Source organism: Vigna angularis, chromosome 1, assembly GCF_016808095.1.
Source record: "Vigna angularis cultivar LongXiaoDou No.4 chromosome 1, ASM1680809v1, whole genome shotgun sequence".
NCBI classification, from domain to species: Eukaryota; Viridiplantae; Streptophyta; class Magnoliopsida; order Fabales; family Fabaceae; genus Vigna; species Vigna angularis.
The window spans coordinates 58,570,979-58,591,938 of record NC_068970.1 but is presented as its reverse complement, the minus strand read 5'-3'; the positions used below and the strand labels follow the sequence as shown (position 1 = coordinate 58,591,938).

General features: G+C 31.4%; 3 protein-coding genes, 1 long non-coding RNA gene and 1 pseudogene across 5 annotated transcripts; 1 reads left to right on the top strand and 4 right to left on the bottom strand.

Annotated features, from left to right (window-relative positions):
* Window positions 1–146: 146 nt before the first annotated feature.
* On the bottom strand, window positions 147–2,041 carry LOC108344622 (cytochrome P450 71AU50). Its single transcript, XM_017583060.2, has 2 exons — window positions 1,105–2,041; window positions 147–929 (listed from the first exon to the last, which is right to left on the bottom strand). Exons 1-2 carry the CDS (start codon window positions 2,020–2,022, stop codon window positions 306–308), a joined length of 1,542 nt encoding a protein of 513 aa, XP_017438549.2. The 5' UTR covers window positions 2,023–2,041; the 3' UTR covers window positions 147–305.
* Window positions 2,042–8,596: 6,555 nt separating this feature from the next.
* On the bottom strand, window positions 8,597–10,311 carry LOC128193328 (cytochrome P450 71AU50-like). The gene is made up of 2 exons (XM_017583047.2): window positions 9,397–10,311; window positions 8,597–9,291 (listed from the first exon to the last, which is right to left on the bottom strand). Exons 1-2 carry the CDS (start codon window positions 10,309–10,311, stop codon window positions 8,677–8,679), a joined length of 1,530 nt encoding a protein of 509 aa, XP_017438536.1. The 3' UTR covers window positions 8,597–8,676.
* LOC128194947 (uncharacterized) lies at window positions 9,226–10,521 on the top strand. Its single transcript, XR_008246420.1, has 2 exons — window positions 9,226–9,359; window positions 9,434–10,521. It is a non-coding gene; the product is annotated as an uncharacterized LOC128194947 (long non-coding RNA).
* Window positions 10,522–11,323: 802 nt separating this feature from the next.
* On the bottom strand, window positions 11,324–14,206 carry LOC128195414 (cytochrome P450 71AU50-like; annotated as a pseudogene).
* A 3,815-nt stretch (window positions 14,207–18,021) lies between these two features.
* On the bottom strand, window positions 18,022–20,291 carry LOC108344607 (cytochrome P450 71AU50). 2 transcript variants are annotated; one of them, XM_017583040.2, is made up of 3 exons: window positions 20,219–20,291; window positions 18,952–20,088; window positions 18,022–18,825 (listed from the first exon to the last, which is right to left on the bottom strand). In XM_017583040.2, exons 2-3 carry the CDS (start codon window positions 19,864–19,866, stop codon window positions 18,211–18,213), a joined length of 1,530 nt encoding a protein of 509 aa, XP_017438529.1. In that variant the 5' UTR covers window positions 19,867–20,088; window positions 20,219–20,291; the 3' UTR covers window positions 18,022–18,210. The 2 variants fall into 2 exon arrangements, with proteins under 2 accessions (XP_017438529.1, XP_052727393.1); XM_052871433.1 differs by lacking the exon at window positions 20,219–20,291 and having other exon boundaries at window positions 18,952–20,146.
* Between the last annotated feature and the right edge of the window lie 669 nt (window positions 20,292–20,960).

Below are 20,960 nucleotides of genomic sequence, written 5' to 3'. Positions count from 1 at the left end.
TTTAAGAGAGTTATTGGTTGTTAAAAAATCATTAACTCATCATTAATTTTATTTTGATTTTAATAAATGAAAGACAAATATATAAAATAGGAGATGCAAGACGAAAAGAATGAGGTACAAGCAGAAATCGAACAGGTGAGGTGAAAATAGCATCACTCCTTAGATAAACAAAGCAATTCATTACACGCACTGCATGAATGAGAAATTACATTTATTTTATATATATATATATATATATACACACACGTAGGGTCTTTTTATTCATTCAAAACATATAATGTTGGCAACAAGTTTTGTTCTCTTCATCAATCAGTGTGACAGTGAAGGCGTTGAGTGGGAATGGCAAGAAGATGATTGGCCCTTGGCATTGCGAGTCCAAACTCCTCTGTCATGTCCAACTCAAATGGTAACATGTTATTTGGAAGCTTCCAATCAAAGCAATGGACAACTTGTGACACTGTCTGACGAACCAGAGTTAGACCAAGTTGCATTCCTGGACAGCTTCTTCTTCCAGATCCAAATGGTATCAGCTCGAAGTCATGCCCTTTCAGATCTATGCTGCTTCCCTCAAATCTCTCTGGCCAGAACTTTTCTGCATCATTCCAAGCACTTGGATCTCTCATAATAGCCCATGCATTCACTATCACCTTTGACTTTTTAGGAATGAAAAACTCTCCAACCATGCAATCTTCCCTTGACTCGTGTGGTATCAGCAACGGTGCCACTGGATGCAGCCTCATGCTTTCCTTTATAACCATGTCTAAATACTCTAACTTCTCTAAGTCTGATTCTTCCACCTTCCTCTCCATACCCACCACGCTTTCCAGTTCCATTTGGAGTTTCTTCATCACCCTTGGATTCTTTATCAGCTCCGAAAGTGCCCACTCTATTGCTGTCGCAGAAGTATCTATTGAACCAGCCAACATATCCTTTTCAAAATAAAATAAGCAAAAAAGCGTGAAAGAAGAGTGAGAGCATCAGTCCAACTGATATATGGCACTGTGAATAAGAAAATAAAAGATAGAAAACTGATATAGTCAGTGTAATAAGGACTTTGGGGTGGTTTATGTAAAACATATTTGGTCTTTTCTGTATATCCCTTACCAGCAATATGGCTTTGATATTGGGTCTTTCAACGCAGTACTCCGATTCTTCAGTACCGAGTAATCCCAGCATGACGTCGACAAAGTCCTTCACCTCGTTCTCCCCCTTTTTTGATTCAATATGTTCATCGATGATTTTGTCAAAGAACTCATCAAAGATTTTTCGCGTCGCCTTCATTCGCTTGATTAGCCCTTGAAGGTCAAGTTTACCGATATAAGGAATGTAATCGCCTATGTTAGGAGTTGCTGTCAAGTACATTATCTCTGTTATCACAGCCTTGAAACCCTTCTCATCCAAGTCCTGGTCCATGTACTTCTTCCCTAAAATCATTCTGCAAGCAGTGTCTGCAATGAGTGCTGCAACTTTGGCACTTAGATCAACCACAGCTCCATCCTTGGCTGCCTCTCTCAGATGCTTCACCAACAGGTCTAGTTCAGCATCCCTCAGTGGTCTAAAGGAGTTAATTTTGGCCTGGCTTAGTAATTCCAACGTGCACATCTTACGAGTGTTGCGCCAGTAAGAACCATATTGAGCAAAAGCTAAGTTCCTCTGCTCCCAAGAGATGTACTTTGCAGCTTCAAGAGGTGGTCTACTGGCATAGATAAGATCATGGGTCTTGAGGAAGAGTTGTGCAGCTTTGGGTGAAGAAACAACTATGGTGGGCACAAAACCCAATCGCATGTGCATGATAGGTCCATATTTTTGAGCTAGTTGGTGTAGATCACGATAAGGGTGTTCCCCCAACATGTGAAGACTCCCCAAAATAGGAAACCCTTTGGGACCAGGTGGTAATCTCTTTCCATTTTTCTTGCTTCTTCTCCATAGCCACTGGTAAGTAAGAAATACTGCAAAAAGTGTTAACCAAATCATCCAAGCTTTTTGCCATATTTCAAACTGTACTCCTGACAGTAGCTTCATTCTATGCCCCGACAAAAAAAGAGAGCAACTTGGCTTAAAAGTAACCAAAAGGGTTTCTTTAAACTAATACAGACGGTGACAGTGTAATGATTTATAGAGAGTGCTTTTATGACACGGAAGCCACCACGTTGATATTATATACAAGAAAAATGATTTTTTCAAACACTTAAATTTTTAAATTTTTTAAATTGATTTGATACTAATCTTTTTCACTTTTTACTTTCTTTTTTTCAAAAAAATACAAAACTTTTTATGTTAAATTAATATAAAAAATGTCATAATATCATTAGTTTATACTTTATATGTAATATAGTAGTGACACCTCGACACTGTAAAACGATAATATTTTAATTATAATTGTATTATTTTTTAATTTAAAATCATAATATATTTGATTATAATATTAAAAGTAGTGTGAGTCGAATGTATCTTTAAGTTCAGTGTCAAACTAACTTTTTCCAATATAACATATTGACAACATAGATTTTCAAAAAACAGTATCATGAAACTCCGTCTTAGACCCGACCTTTCTTTTTAAGGCAAATTTTATTTGGTATGTTATTTCTAACTTATTGTTATATTTTGAATTTGCATAAAAGAAAAACTTTTATAACGTTGGATAATGATTACTAAAAAAAAGTCAAAGACATTTTTGTAATAAAAGTAAATTTTCTAGTAGGAAAAGTAAAATCTTCTACGAAGATTATTATAGTTAAAAATAAAAATAAAATAATTAATTTATACAACTGTAGATAAAAGTGTTATATGAGAGAAATAATCATGATTCTCTATTCCATTTCCATATTTTTCATATCATTGTAACCTTCCTATGAGCATCTACACTGTCATCATTGCTCAGTCCAGTGCTACTTGGTTCTCGTGGTTTGCATTCGTATTGCTGTTAGGGGTTCACACATCGTTACTAAGATTTGTGTTTTGTGCCAATGCTGGAGTTCTTGTTCATATCGGTAGTGGTGGTGGATTCCGCGTTTACATCATTGCTGGTGGCCTCAATATTGTTCGTTGTTTTGTTCGTGTGTCGTTCTTTCACTCTCACCAAGCCCGTTGTGCCTTCGATTTTGTCTTTTGGTGATTGTAGTTCTCCCTTCTTTAATGCCTCCTTCCTCGTTGTTGTCCCTCTCCGGTGCCACACTCTCTCCCTCTCGAAAATCTTTTCCTATGGTTCTTCATTATATAGTAATATTGTATATTCTTTTAGAATTTAATTAGCATTTCTTACTTTTAAATTTTAAATAGTATTTAATCTTAAAATATATTTTATTTAGTGATTTAGATTATGTTGTGAGGATTTATAAATATCTGCTTGATTCAAACGTGTTGTGAGATTTTTTTATTAGAACTACTTTTATTAAGCTTTGTATAGAGGATAATGATAGTTTGATAAAATATTTTTTGACAACATTTTAACATTATCTACGTGTCATTCTGTGATTGGTCCAAAATTACTCCACAATCAATAATAATAATCATAAACATCAACATGAACTAATTACAGAATAACACGTACATGATGTTAAAATGTTATCAAAAAAATATTGTCAAAATATCATTATCCTTGTATATAATATATGAAGTATTATTCAGAATAACACGTACATGATGTTAAAATGTTATCAAAAAAATGTTGTCAAAATATCATTATCCTTGTATATAATATATGAAGTGTTATTCTGAATTATTACAAAGTAAGTTTTTTGAAAATTTATGCAGGAATTATGAATTTCAAAATAATAAATTTGAAAAAAAACATTTATAACGAAAATTCTTTACAACAATCATTGTTGTTTTACTTTTAATGAGGATTATTTAAAACAATTGTTGTTATTTGTGTAATTATTACTTTTTGTTTTTTTCCTATTTTGTAGAATAGTTCTCATTGATAGTTGTTGTTTTAAGTCTCGACGATGACTCTTTAAGTCATTGTCGTTTGTTCGAACTTTTAACAATAACGATTTAAAAATCATTGTTACAAATAAAATATGTATTTATAGTCCTCTATGAATATCAATGGTATATATTTCATAATATGTAACGTTTTTCAATAAGGGAAGATCTATAAAATAAAAAACTATATACCTTATGTATCATCTATACATTATGTGACTCTCAAGCTATCTCACTACTTCTCAACCTTCCTACCAGCACTATCCTCTCCTAACGTATAACATACGATCATAATAGGTGGAACCACAATAGATACAAACGAAAAGGGTAAACCGATATATTTTAAAAGGAAATACATATAATTAAATTCAAAGATTAAAAATCAAACAAATCATGGACAAAAAACTTGTTCAATCATACACATCATCTAAGAAAACCATGATAACTACCTTTAAAAGATTTTATGTATTCAGTCAGACGTTAGAGATTATGCTCTATCATAAGGATCCCAATAGATTTTGGCTCATAAAACCATGACTCGATCCAACCTTTCCTTTGTGATCAGGTTAGTTCAGTTATGACATCAAAAAAGGGTCCATTTAGAACCAATTCCTCATCTTAGAAACCTTTATCATCTTTCACTAGCTAGATATCTTACTCTATGTGAGTTGAGATACCTAGTGGAGTCTAGATTATCTCCTTTCTTAGTCCTTATTTAATACACCTAACAATGGACTAAAACATTTTCTCCCTTGAAAGTCATTCCACACTTATCACATCGCAATTACAAATCATCTCCCTCCATATTTAAAATCACAAACATTCATTCACGTATATACATCTAATTCAAGATAAACATTTCCAAGGTAGTAAGTACAATCACAAGAAAATAGCTAAAAAAGCCCATATCACACATAACTCATTTATCACATGCTCATATAGTCTTAAATCACACCATGTCATAGATATTTATTTTACATCAATCCAAACTCATCTTATCGTATCACTCACCTATTGTTTATTTCAAATTACATGTTAATAATTTATAATTCATTTTCTATTACATTAATATAACATTCAATTAACATGTTTCCATTAAATACATCAAAATTGCAAGATGCATTACTCTATCCGCAATTCTCTAATCAAATATCCCAACGATTAAAGTGAAGAATCATATGTCTAAGACCAATTGTCAAAATTTTATCTTGGTTCAACAATTAATGAAAAAGGAATTCTAATTTTCTAAAATGACTCAAGACAAAAATAAAAATGAAAAAAAATAGGGTGATGCCCGATGTTGGATCAACCAAAGAATTAACGAGACCAAATGTATAACTAATTAAGCCTAATGTATGACAATTATAACAAGAAATTATTTTTTACATTGTAATGACAAAGATCTCTTCAAATAGATCCTTGGTTTCTTGTTGTTAGTATTATTTGGTGTACATATTTGTATAAAAGTTTTGTCCACAAGGATATGGTTAGTCTCATAAGTTCATAAAAGGCTTGTTGGTGTTGATAATTGTACTAAAGTATCATCAATGCGGATATGGATCATCCCTCAAGTATGTAGAAGGTTGGTTAGTGATCATATTTGTAGTGCTGTCAAAATGGTTCATCTGGTTCGGCTCACCACGGATTGACCACTTAGTTAGTCAACCCAATTCGACTCAATTTTTAACGAATTGAAAAAATTAGAATTCGATTTGACCCACCACGGGTTGGTAGGTTAAACAGGTTAGCTCACTAGTTTACTTAATTAATTTTTTTTATTAAAAAATAATAATTTTTTTTCTAATTTAAATATAAATATATTTTAGTCTAAAATGATATTAGATTACAAAGATAATTAAAAAAAATACAATACAATCCAAATATAATAAAAGATCATCTAAATTCCAAATACAATCCAAAAGCAATCATAAAAAATAAAACAAATAAGTATTTAACATTGATAATTTTTGTGTCATTTATCCATTTATAAGATTAAAGTTTTGAATGTATAAATCCACACTATTTTAATCTCTCAAAACATTTTTTTATCCCTATTTATAATATAATAGAAAAGAAAGTTAACTAATAATATTAAAATATAAAATAATAAATAATTAAATTAATTTTATAATACTAAAATAATCTTACATGTTCAAAAGGCTTACTATAGAATGAAACTTTTGATGTTGATCACTGTTATCGAAGTACTCTTGAGGTCGATCACTGTTATCGAAGTGATGCAACTCTTCTAAAATAAAAGGAAAAAACAAAATCCTCTTCTCTGGAGGAATAGAATAATTCGAAAAAAGATTTAAGTGTTGATTGTATAATTGAATTTGAATTTCAAGAAAATTATTGCATTAAGAAAGTGATAATATATAACATCATAACACAAAAATATATGAAACATATCTTCAGTGAACCAACCAACAAGTTTAAAATATAAACCAATAAAAATTATGCAGTGCAATGTAGGGTGTTGGTGCTTATAACTTACATTGACTTACATTGATTGAGGTGGTTCTAAGGATTGGTGGACATGTGGAGATGTACCAGATAAGAGTGTCTTTTTGGGAAACGTCGAATTAGCTTTTGACACTGCATTCAACAAAAGAAATCAGAGTGAACATTCAAGAAAATGAAAAAAATGTTGGGATCTTAAATTAGGAGAAATATGAAACAAAAATAGATACTTATCAAGATAGATAATTTCAATCTTTAGAGTAGAATGGCAGAACAATATTTTTTTTAATGATTTTTTTTTTATTTCACGTCTTATTTTTATTGCTGCTTGATAAACAATGTACACCTAACCCCTCACCAATTCTAGGAAAATGAATTTTTAATAATTTTTTTTCAACAACTTTTTGATAAAGCAGACATGACGACTTGGTTTTAAGTATTTTTCTAAAAACAAGTTCAAATATACCAATAAAGCAAAAAAGTTATTAAAATTTGTTGTTAAAATATCAGAATCTTGAAAGAAAAATGCAACTCCACTAAAACTGTGATAGGAACAGAGGTATAATAAAATTTCTAAACTAGAAAACATACAAAGGGGATCGACTAACACCACTACAAGTTACACTGAAATGATAGTATGAAACTTACAAATATCAATAACATCTGAACCAACTATATAAGGGATTGACACTATTTTTTACCCAAGATCTTAAGATAATGAGTCTTTCACCTTTATATACTGTTATACTTTCTCATTTTTATCTAATGTGAAACTTGAACTCATACTTAGATTCCAAACAAAACCTTTGAAGTCAACGGTAGATTTTGAGAACATTGGACACTTTTATTGGTAAAGTTTAAGCAATGTTTACGTTCCCCCACCAAATCTGAAGGTGGGTATACACATTGGTACAGGAACAGAAAGGGAGATAGAAAAAAGATATTAACTTGCACTGCTACAAGTTACACCAACTAATCTATGTACACAATTATTTATTAAAGTATGACTAAAAGCATATATATCATGGTCTTACGTTTTTCTAGTTTTTTTTCCATCCTATTATAAAATAAAATAAAAAAAGAATCTAAAGTAGTTGGAAGATTGTATACAAGTTAATTTATGTTTTTTTTCTCAATGACTAATTAAAGTATGGTTGCGTTCTGTTCTAAGACAATTGAGAATTATTTTGCTAATGAAACCAGCTCAATAAGCCTATTAAAAAATAAAATTCAATAAGGTCTTTTAAGTTTTTTCATTATAAAACAGATTAAATCTACACCTGTTTAGATTTTATACATATAATATACTTAAATTTTGACGGTTTTGTACGTTGGTTATTATTTATCATTTTGTTATTATTTATTATACTGTTATCATATTTTTTGTATAAGTATTATTACAATAGAAATATAGGTCATGATCATGTTGATTCTATAAATACAACTAATATTCCCCAATGAATATTAACTTTATAAACACTTATATTCACTTACACGTAAAGGTCTTATCGTATTGATTTGAGTGTAGGAGAGTTTTTCGTTGAAAAACCTCCTCCCTTTTAACCACAAGAAATTCGTGAACCAATCATTAAAAACAACCAAATCGTCGCTACAATCTTATCATATGCAAATCTACACTTAATAATACAATAAGACCCAAAAAATTTATTGCTCGTTAATAATTGATTTATTTTGAAAAAAGAGAGTTTTAACTTTTGTACATAAACATTTAATTAATTTATATATGAATATATAAATTATGGCATATACTATTTTTTTCTTACCTCATACATCGGATATGTTAGTTTAAAATCTATTGATTAACATATAAATTATACATGATTTTTTTTTTAATGTCATGAAATCAAAATGTCTTTTTTTTTATGACAAAGCTTAATAATGTAAGAGAAGAAAAACGATTCGAACCCTTGTATGCTTATTTACTCGTATGGAAGAATGCAAAATACCAGAATAATTAATCATAAAGGAGGAGACAAAATGGGGTCTTTCCAATGGCCGTATTAAGCATGGATATTAGATGCTAGACCAGACTCCACCAGAGACTCTGCTAGATATTAGACGAAGACATAGACAACACTAAACTTTATTGGTTTCAAGAGTGTGATGTACATAATATTTATTTGTGAATAAGGAAGGGAAAGAGTGATCTACTTCCATAAATCATATTGAAAGCAACCTCACAAAATGAAAGGAAATTTTCTTCCCTGATTATATCTGAATGTGACAAATGGTACATGCAGCATCTTTCCTTCCCTAACAATCCCTCTAATGGGAAAGTCGATAGGTAGGAATGGCAAATAGATGATTGGCCCTTGGCATTGTGAGTCCGAACTTCTCTGTCATTTCCAACTCATCTCCCAACATGTCATTTGGCAGTTTCCAATCGAAACAATGAACAAGTTGAGCCAATGTCTTACTAACCACAGTTAGACCAAGTTGCATTCCTGGACATTGCCTTCTGCCAGACCCAAATGGTATCAGCTCAAACTCATGCCCTCTCACATCTATGTTCCTTCCTTCAAATCTCTCTGGCCAGAACTTCTCTGCTTCATCCCAAACACTTGGGTCTCTCATAATAGCCCATGCATTCACCATAACCCTTGATTTTTTAGGAATGAAATACTCTCCAACCATGCAGTCTTCCATGGACTGGTGTGGTATCAGCAAAGGTGCCACCGGATGCAGTCTCAGGCTTTCCTTTACAACCATGTCCAAATACTCTAACTTCTCTAAGTCTGATTCTTTCACCTTCCTCTCCATACCCACCACGCTTTCCAGTTCCATTTGAACTTTCTTCATCACCCTTGGATTCTTTAGCAGCTCTGAAAATGCCCACTCTACTGATGTAGCAGAAGTGTCCACTGACCCAGCCAACATATCCTGTGCCAGAAAAGTGTCAAATATGACAAGCAGATGCAAAAATCAGTACAATCTATTTTTTTTTTAATGTATAAGAGAAAAGCCAAATGTTTTCATTTTTCTTACCAGCACTATGGCTTTAATATTGGCTCGTTCAATGCAGTGTTCAGAATTTTCAGTACCATAAAAGCCCAACATGACATCCACGAAATCCTTTGTCTTGTCTTCTCTTTTCCCTGATTCCATGTGCTCGTCAATAATTTTCTCGAAGAAGTCATCGAAGATTGTGTGAACCACCTTTAAGCGCTTAGTTATCCCTTGAAGGTCAAGTGCACCGATATAAGGAATGTAATCTCCCATGTTAGTGGTTGCTACTAAATGCAACGCCTCTTGCATCACAGCCTTGAACCTTTTCTCATCCAAGTCCTGGTCCATAAACTTCTTCCCTAAAATCATTCTACAAGCCATGTCTAAACTGTACTTTGAAACCTTTGCACTGACATCAACAGCAGCTCCATCGTTGGCTGCCTCTCTTAGAAGTTTGATCAACAGGTCAAGCTCCTCTTCCCTCATGCTTCTGAAGGAATTAATTTTGGTTTGACTCAGCAATTCCAACGTGCACATCTTGCGCATGTTGCGCCAATAAGAGCCATATTCAGCAAAGGCTAAGTTCCTCTGCCCCCAAGAGACGTATTTGTCTGCTTGATAACGTGGTCTGCTGGCGAACAAAAGGTCATGGGTCTTGAGGAAGAGTTTAGCAGCTTGGGGTGAAGAAACAACAATGGTGGGCACAAAACCTAAGCGTAAGTACATGACAGGTCCATATTTTTGAGCCAGTTGGTGCAGATCACGATGTGGATTTGCTCCCAACTTGTTAAGACTTCCGAAAATTGGCAACCCAGTGGGACCAGGTGGCAAGTTATCTGCCTTCTTCTTGCTTCTGCAAAGCCACAGAAAAGCAAGAGACGCTAAAAGAATTGCCATCAAAATCATCTTATCTATTTGGCAGAGTTCAAGTAACAATTGGATAGCAGTGTTCATCTTTGTTTCCAAAAGCAAGAAGGCTGTGAGGAGTTGGATGGTGTTGAAAATATGATGAGAACTAGAGTATCATATATATGTGCTTTATGGATCACAAACACATTCGAACAGTTCACCGTCACTGCCTTGCATTAAAAAAGCGGTGTTAATTCTTCTTGTATATTTTTAAATATAACGAAATAAATATATTTGATAATATTAATTATGAAATATATTTGATAGTATTAATTATGTTCTTAATTATAATTGATAGTATTAATTATGTTTCTAATTAAATTATATTTTTTTTCTAATTTTATAAATTAATTAATTAAATTATACACAATAATTATTAAAATTTTGTTATAAAAGTTATTCTTGATTATATGTTTTTATATATAATGAAATAAATATATTTAATAATATTAATTATGTTTCTAATTATATTTGATAGTATTAGATATGTTTTTAATTAAATTATATTTGTTTTTTTAATTTTATTAATTAATTAATTAGACACAATAATTATTAAAATTATTTTTTATTATATGTTTTTAAATATAATGAAATAAATATATTTGATAGTATTAATTATTTTTCTAATTATAATTGATAGTATTAATTGTGTTTCTAATTAAATTTTATTTGTTTTTTAATTTTGTCAATTAATTAATTATACACAATAATTATTAAAATTTTGTTAGTAAAATTATTATTGATTATATATTTTTAAATATATTAAAATAAATATATTTGATAATATTAATTTTGTTTCTAGTTATAATTGTAGTAATTAATTGATATGGTAACGTACATGACCAACAACCAACAAAACACATTGTTTCAACCCTCAAACCAAACTACGTTATGGCCACCTAAACTAAGTAATGATACTATGACAGAATTTTACATTCATTTGACACAGGCTACAAGGGTAAAATGATCAAAAAAGTGTAAATTTTTGTATTGTTTCAAGAAAGAAAAGAATAAAAAGTAAGGGTAGTGTCAAATAAATGTTAAATATTTAGGTGTGTCAAAGAAGCTTTAGTCCACCTAAATATATCAACCTAAAGACATAAAGACATACACAACCCATCAACATAAACACAACACATCAACATAAACACACAACACATCAACTTAAACACATACACAATATAAGTATGTTCAATTTGGAGTTTCTTCATCACCCTTGGATTCTTTATCAGCTCCGAAAGTGCCCACTCTATTGCTGTAGTAGAAGTATCTATTGAACCAGCTAAAATATCCTTTTCAAAATAAAATAAACAAAAAAGCGTGAAAGAATGAGAGCATCAATTCAACTTATATATGGCACTTGGAATAAGAGAAGAAAAGATAGAAAACTGATAGTCAGTGTATATCCCTTACCAGCAATATGGCTTTGATAATGGGTCTTTCAACGTAGCACTCTGATTCTTCAGTACCGAGTAATCCCAACATCACGTCGACAAAGTCCTTCACCTTGTTCTCCTCCTTCTTTGATTCAATATGCTCATCGATGATTTTGTCAATGAATTCATCGAAGACTTTTCGCATCCCCTTCATTCTCTTGATTAGCCCTTGAAGGTCAAGTTTACCGATGTAAGGAATGTAATTGCCTATGTTAGGAGTTGCTGCCAAGTACATTATCTCTGTTATCACAACCATGAAACCCTTCTCATCCAAGTCCTGGTCCATGTACTTCTTCCCTAAAATCATTCTGCAAGCAGTGTCTGCAATGAGTGATGCAACTTTGACACTAAGATCAACCACAGCTCCATCCTTGGCTGCCTCTCTTAGATAATTCACCAACAGGTCTAGTTCTCCATCCTTCTGTTGGGAATCCAAGTGAGTCTAAGTCCCACATTGGATAAAAATGAGAAAGTAGAACAGTATATAAAGATGAAAGACTCATTATCTATCTTAAGGTTTTGGATAAAGAGTGGTGTTAATCTCTTATATATAGTTTGCTCAGATATTATTTGTACTTGTATAACCCACAAGGTCGATAGATCCAACAGTAGTATCAGAGTCGATGATTTGTCTTGGTGACCGGCTCAGACGAGTGTGTTTGTGTAACCCACAGGGAACCTCTTCCTCGATAAACCCAATACCCTCAGGGATCTAAAGTAGTTAATTTTGGCTTGGTTTAGTAATTCCAACATGCACATCTTACGAGTGTTGCGCCAGTAAGAACCATATTGAGAAAAAGCTAAGTTCTTCTGCTCCCAAGCGATGTACTTTGCAGCTTCAAGAGGTGGTCTACTGGCATAGATAAGATCATGGGTCTTGAGGAAGAGTTGAGTAGCTTTGGGTGGAAAAACAACTATGGTGGGCACAAAACCCAGTCTCATGTGCATGATAGGTCCATAATTTTGAGCTAGTTGGTATTATACACAGGAATACCAATTATTTGAGACAATTAAATTTATTTTCAATTGAGACTATCTTTATTTATTTTTTATTTTCTCTTAAAACAATACAAAATTTATATTTTTATAACCATTTTTACCTTTATAATTTGTATCAAATGAATGTACAAGTGTGTCATAATACCATTACTCTATATATAATTAAGCAATGACATTTTAACCTACTCTATATATAATAAAGCAATGACATTTTAACCCTACAAAACTATAAATTACGTTGATTCCACATATAATAATATTTTGATTATAATTATATTATTTTTTAATTTAAAATATAATATTAAAAGTAGTGTGAAACGAATGTATCTTTAAAATAAGTATCAAACTAACTTTGTTCAATATAATTATTATGAAACTCCGTCTTATAGACACGATTTCTTTCTAAGGTAAATTTTATTTGGTATGTCATTTCTAATTTATTGTTATATTTTGAATTTGCATATCACTAGTGAAAAAAAAACTTTTATAACGTTAAATAATTATAACCGTGACAAAAACAATTTGCTGACATTACTGTAAAAAAAGTATAGTTTTTTATTAAGATTACTTGAGAACCACTTTTATAATAAAAGCAAAGTTTTCTCTGAAGGTTACTCCATAAATATAGTTAAAAGTAAAAATAAAACAATTAATTTATATAATCGTTAATAAAAGTGTTACATGAAAGAAATAATGATGATTTCTTAATAAAAGTGTCACTCTCTATCTCTCGATAGTCTTTTCCTATGGTTCTTCGTTCCTTCGTAGTTGGATTTCAAGTTAGATATTGTAATATTATATATTTTTTTAGAATTTAATTAGAATTTCTTACTTTTAAACTTTAAATAGTATTTAATTTTAAAATATATTTTATTTAGTGATTTAGATTATGTTGTGAGGATTTATAAATATTTGCTTGATTCAAACGTGAGATTTTCTTAACCTATTAGAACTACTTTCATTAAGCTTTGTATATAATATGGTGAAGTGTTATTCTAAATTGTTACAAAATAAGTTTTTTTGAAAATTTGTGCAGGAATTATGACTTTCAAAATAATAAATTTGAAATTAAAAAAAACACACACACTTATAACGAAATTTTTTTACAACAACCATTGTTATTGTTGTTTTACTTTTAATGAGGATTATTTACAATAATTGTCGCTATTTGTGCAATTATTTTTTTTTTGTTTTATTCCCTTTTATGCATAATGGTTCTCACTGATTGTTGTTGTTTTAAGTCTTGACTATGACTTTTTAAATCGTTGTAGTAATCATTGATAGGTTAATTTGTTGTATGACAAAGAATTTCAATAAAAAAAATTAGATGTATGTATTTTGTAAAATTCTTAATATATCTACATTGTCAAAACTTAAAATGATGGATCGTTGGTGGATTAAAAGTTCTGTAGTCATCCTCAATTTCAGATATTGCATCCAGAACGGAGGCAAAAATAACCAATTTCATTTAAGTCCATGTTCTACTTGCCAATCATTTCAAGATTATAAAAATGTTCGTTTTAATGCAAACAACATAACACATGACATGTCATGATGGTAACAAAACTGAAGGAGTCAAAACCTTTGAAAAGTTCATGGGAAAGACGAAACGTTACATTAAAAATAAAGCCAGAGTGGAAGGATCAATTTGTGCGGCTTACTTGAATCGTGAGACAACGTATTTTTGTTCTCATTATTTCAAGAACTTTATGTTGTCGCTGATCAATATTAAGAATAAAACACTATGACAATCTGCCACATCTCATTCAACTTTGTCAGTGTTTCGACAAGTGGACCGTCACGTGGGCAAAGAGTTCACTCATTGGTTAAGGATGCTGAATTCAACACTGCTCACATCCATGTCTTAATTAATTTTCTTGAAGTTAAGGTGTACTTTGAGTATGTTCTCATCCTATTCCTAAGTTGTCAATCATAAAATTGTCATAGTCACTAATTGTGTTCATTTTATACAACTCATTTGTTGTGGCTATGCAAGTTCCAAAAGGGAGTTCTTCTGCTATAATACACTCATAGTTCCTTCTGTGGCTTAGATATCAACTTTGAATATTCTTTTCATAATTTTAAAAGCAATTGATGTGACAGTTGTAGCTTAATTTTTCTTTACCTCTTTGTAGGTTCATAATCAACCATTAAGTTCCTTACTTCAAGATCTACGTGAATTGTCAAATTCCCATTAGATGTGTCAAAGGATATATATATATATGTGTGTGTGTGTGTCTTTTATGGGATCATGCGTTGGATATTTGACAATATGGTATTATTCAATTAATTAAATAAAAACATTTAAACGTATAATGCTTTGCATTTAAAGAAATTTTAAACTGTAGGTTAATATGTGAGTTAATACACTGAATACAATATTTAGATAAAAATATATGTAGAAATTAGTAGTTTTAATAGTCAGCTATAAAGATATCATCAAGAGTGATTTGCAGTTATAACTCAAATTTAGTGAATATAGAGAATATATTTTTACATTTTTCAATTTAATTATGGGTTGGGACACACACACACACACACACATATATATATATATATATATATATATATATATATATATATATTTATTGGGATTTGCTAACTTGCGTATGTTCTTTTTTCAGTTGGTACATATTTTAGTAATGTGTACCGGGTTTTAGTAAACAAAAATACCCTCATATATTATTGATTCTAAGTTTTAAGGTCAAATTAGATAAGTGAGAAAGGTGGATTAGGGTTAGACGAGTGTTTCTGATTTTTTTTCAGTTGGGGCTATAGTAGGGATGACAGAGAAAATGTTGGAGTGAGAGATGAAAGAGAAAAAGTTAAGAGGAATGAGCGAGGTGAGTAAGGATTTGAGGGTTTCTTGTTTTTTTTTTAAGTTTTGAGAATGAAAATTATTTAAATACTCCTGACTTTAAAACATAGAATTCATAATGTATGAGAGTATTTTTTTTCTACTAAAACCCGATACATAAGATGTACCAACTGAAAAAAGAGCTACACAAGTTAGTAAATATATATATATATATAGGTATATGTATATATCTATATATATATATAAATATATCTATACACTTTTATATTATAAGTGTTATAACAAATTATGAGTGTATAAAGAAAATTATTATACTGTAGTAAAAAAGTTGATCTTTATTAGAGTTTCATAATAAAATATCAAATTAAGATATATTTAATTAAAATAGAAACTAAATTAATACAAATTAACAAAAGGGATGATTGTAAAAAAAATCTTAGTTATTTTTTTATTTATAAATATCATACCTGTATTGTTATATAATAAATGTTTGAACTTATAAATATCCACAAAAGTGTGATTGGATAGTGACCTGAATTGAATGATGTACTTCTCCTATTATCATCCTAACAAATAGGATTCATGATTTAAGAGAAAGGTAAAGTGTAATAACTAGGTTTCGAGAGTATTTTATTAAAATAATCTCATTACACATATAATGTCACTCCAATAAATTTGAGGAATATAAAGGAAGGAAATGAGAAAAAGAAATAAAGTATTCGAATTGAGAATCAGACAATAGAAGGTAAGAAGAAAGTTCATAGTAAAATAGATTCATGTGATAAAATAAATTTTGGTCGCATATTAATATATTTAAAAAATAACTTATAACTTTTCTAAAAATAATTTAATGTAAAAAGTAAGTTTTCAAAATTGTAAAATAAAATTAAAATCAAATTTAAATTAAATTATAAAATTATTATCAAAATTTCATAAGTGAAATTGAGCAATTCATTAAAAATTATCCAAATCAGTTAATTCTAGGCAAATTATCAATATAAATAGATTATATTAGAAAGGATAATTCTGATTTTTGTTTTTATTTTTTACTCCAAACTCTATTGATTAGATTACAAACCTTTATCATAATTTGAGGTTTGTATTGTGATTCTTGTTCTCAATATATAGTCAACATCTTACCATCAACTAAAAGTGTGTCACATTTTTAATATATATATATATATATATATATATATATTAATTTAACTGTATAGAAGGTTTAATTAGATAAAGCTTTAAAGGAAAAATTATCATGTAATGAATGAGGAGTCAACTGCTTATGGAATATTTGAACTTATGTTTAACAATAATATGTATTTATAGATTTCAGAATGAGCTTCCAATTAGCACTAGCCTAATCACAACTTAACTAGTAATGATTGTGTTTTGAGTTAAGTTAATCAACACAACCTTAATTGTTGTTTAAAGATGATTGTTCGATCCTTGCGACTAATCCCTGGTGGTTTATTGGATGTTCCTGACTGTGTGGACTGCTCGACCCTAGGCTGATTGAACGACCACATAGTACACAGGCCCTCCAAGCCTAAACATATCTTGATGTGCAAAGGGGTTTGTTATGAAAAAAATATCTTGCAATTTGAAGGATGTTGGCTTCTTTTGGTAACTGATTGGTTGGGAAACCTTAACCGTGTGACACATTTCGGGGAGATGTGCCAATTGAGAGAATTTATAACTGGCGAAAAGGAATATGTGACATGTTAGGTTTTGTACATCCCGAGAAACGAAAGGTCGTGAGGTGTAAGTCGTCAAATCTTCCTCAATTTGACAATCAGGATTTGTTCATTAGAGCACTTTTTTGCGCTATATATAAATATAGGTGGAGCTCAACGTCATTTTCACCATCGCTCTCAATTTTCTTGTGCCAATATCAACTTTATAAACACTTATACTCATTTTACATATAAATATTCTAATTCTTTTACGGACTTGAGCTTCAGAAAGTCTTTTGTAAGTAAATCTCTCTCATTCTTAACCACAAGAAGTTCGATTATCGATCATCAAGAATGATCAGATCACTACTAAGATCTCATCACCTATTTGTAGATTGACTCTCAAAATTCTTATAAAAACAAAAGGTTTATTATCTATTAATAATTAATTTATTTTAGATTTAATTTATTTTAGATTAATAGACTTTTCACTTTTGTATATATAAATAAAAACAAATTGGTAATGCATTATACTAATTTTTTTTCTTATCTTTCTCATACACATGTTAGTTTAAAATCTATTGATTAACGTATAAATTATATATAATGTTTGTTTTAATGTCATGAAATAAAAATGTCTTTTTTTATGCATAGCTTAATAATGTAAGAGTAGAAAAACGATGAGAACCCTTATATGATTATTTACTCGTATGGAAGAATGAAAAATACCACAATAGTTAATCATAAGACAAAAAGAAAGTGGTGGACAAAACACGGATCTTAATGGGGTATTTTCAATGGCCGTATTAAGCATGGATATTAGACGAAGACATAGACAACACTAAACTTTATTTCAAGAGTGTGATGTACATTTATTTGTGAATAAGGAAGGGAAAGAGTGATCTACTTCCATAAATCATATTGAAAGCAACCTCACAAAATGCAAGGAAATTTTCTTCCCCAATTACATCTGAATGTGACAAATGGTACATGCAGCATCTTTCCTTCCCTAACCATCCCTTTAATGTGAAAGTCGATAGGTAGGAATGGCAAATAGATGATTGGCCCTTGGCATTGTGAGTCCGAACTTCTCTGTCATTTCCAACTCATCTCCCAACATGTCATTTGGCAGTTTCCAATCAAAACAATGAACAAGTTGAGCCAATGTCTCACGAACCACGGTTAGACCAAGCTGCATTCCTGGACATCGCCTTCTGCCAGACCCAAATGGTATCAGCTCAAACTCATTCCCTCTCACATCTATGTTCCTTCCTTCAAATCTCTCTGGCCAGAACTTCTCTGCTTCATCCCAAACACTTGGGTCTCTCATAATAGCCCATGCATTCACTATAACCCTTGATTTTTTAGGAATGAAATACTCTCCAACCATGCAGTCTTCTATGGACTGGTGTGGTATCAGCAAAGGTGCCACCGGATGCAGTCTCAGGCTTTCCTTTATAACCATGTCCAAATACTCTAACTTCTCTAAGTCTGATTCTTTCACCTTCCTCTCCATACCCACCACGCTTTCCAGTTCCATTTGAACTTTCTTCATCACCCTTGGATTCTTTAGCAGCTCTGAAAGTGCCCACTCTACTGATGTAGCAGAAGTGTCCACTGACCCAGCCAACATATCCTGTGCCAGAAAAGTGTCAAATAAGAGTAAGAATATGACAAGCAGATGTAAAAATCAGTACAAGAGCAAATTAACTAGCTTTTTTTAATGTATGAGGGAAAAGCCAAATGTTTTCATTTTTCTTACCATCACTATGGCTTTAATATTTGCTCGTTCAATGCGGTATTCAGAATTTTCAGTACCATAAAAGCCCAACATGACATCCACGAAATCCTTTGTCCTGTCTTCTCTTTTCCCTGATTCCATGTGCTCGTCAATAATTTTCTCGAAGAAGTCATCGAAGATTGTGTGAACCACCTTTAAGCGCTTAGTTATCCCTTGAAGGTCAAATGCACCGATATAAGGAATGTAATCTCCCATGTTAGGAGTTGCTACTAAATGCAACGCCTCTTGCATCACAGCCTTGAACCCTTTCTCATCCAAGTCCTGGTCCATAAACTTCTTCCCTAATATCATTCTACAAGCCATGTCTGCACTGTACTTTGAAACCTTTGCACTGACATCAACAGCAGCTCCATCATTGGCTGCCTCTCTCAGAAGTTTGATCAACAGGTCAAGCTCCTCTTCCCTCATGCTTCTGAAAGAATTAATTTTGGTTTGACTCAGCAATTCCAACGTGCACATCTTGCGCATGTTGCGCCAATAAGAGCCATATTCAGCAAAGCCTAAGTTCCTCTGCCCCCAAGAGACGTATTTGTTTGCTTGATAACGTGGTCTGCTGGCGAACACAAGGTCATGGGTCTTGAGGAAGAGTTCAGCAGCTTGGGGTGAAGAAACAACAATGGTGGGCACAAAACCTAAGCGTAAGTACATGACAGGTCCATATTTTTGAGCCAGTTGGTGCAGATCACGATGAGGATTTGCTCCCAACTTGTTAAGGCTTCCCAAAATTGGCAACCCAGTGGGACCAGGTGGTAAATTATCTGCCTTCTTCCTACTTCTGCAAAGCCACAGAAAAGCAAGAGAAGCTAAAAGAATTGCCATCAAAATCATCTTATCTATTTGGCAGAGTTCAAGTAAGAATTGGATAGCAGTGTGCATCTTTGCTTCCAAAAGCAAGAAGGCTTTGAGGAGTTGGATGGTGTTGAAGATATGATGAGAACTAGAGTACCATATATACGTGCTTTATGGATCACAAACACACTTGAACAGTTCACCGTCACTGCCTTGCATGAATTTTCTCAACACGGCTTTCAAAACATATCTCTTCACGCATTCCAATCCCTCATGCAACCATCTAAACCGTAGATTACATCATTTAAACTACGCGATAAAACCAAAAATCAGTCTTAAATAAGTAAAAACTGTGCGAAGAATACGACAGTTGTATTTTATTGTAATATTGTTCTAAATGTTTGGTATACATGAAGCGATGTTGAGACCAAAGGTTTACCTGTCACAACCTAGAACACTTTAACCTTTCGTTCCCAAGAAGCGATAAGATTGAGATGATATTTTTGAAGATGAAGAAGAGATATTAAAGATCGATGTTGATTGCTTAAGTTGAAATTGTGAGCAGATAAATAAAAGCTACGTGGATCTCATATGACCTTTTCATTTAAGTGATACCAAATGAAAATTTATCAAATGATTAATTTTTAATATATGTTGAATGCTTCTTTTTTTATTATATGATCTCTTACTTTTCCTGTTATAAATATTCACCAAGAGTTATCACCCAATCGGATTTGGACAGGTTAACCTAGTTGTTTATGGAACTACGACCACATAATCTATAAGGATAAAAGCATCTTATCTAAAAAAATCTTGATCCAATCGGCATTTGGATGTTTTCACCTAACTTGGACCTACACCACAGTAACAAAATTATATATATTAGAATAAAAGTTTAATAAAAGTTACGTCATTGTGTTCGCATAATGTCTACAGTGTAATACATGTAATTTATTTATAGGTTAATTACTTTTCTTAACAATCTTTTTAGAATAGATTATATAAGTATTTTATTAGTTTGTATATTTAAAATGGACTAATCACAAATTATTTCATAAACGATAATAAAAAAAGTTATAAAAAAAATAGTTAAAAAAACATTTTCGTATGGCATATTCAAAGCAAATATCTTTCTCACCTTTGCTTATCTAAAAGAACAATGACGCATAAATACTATTTAA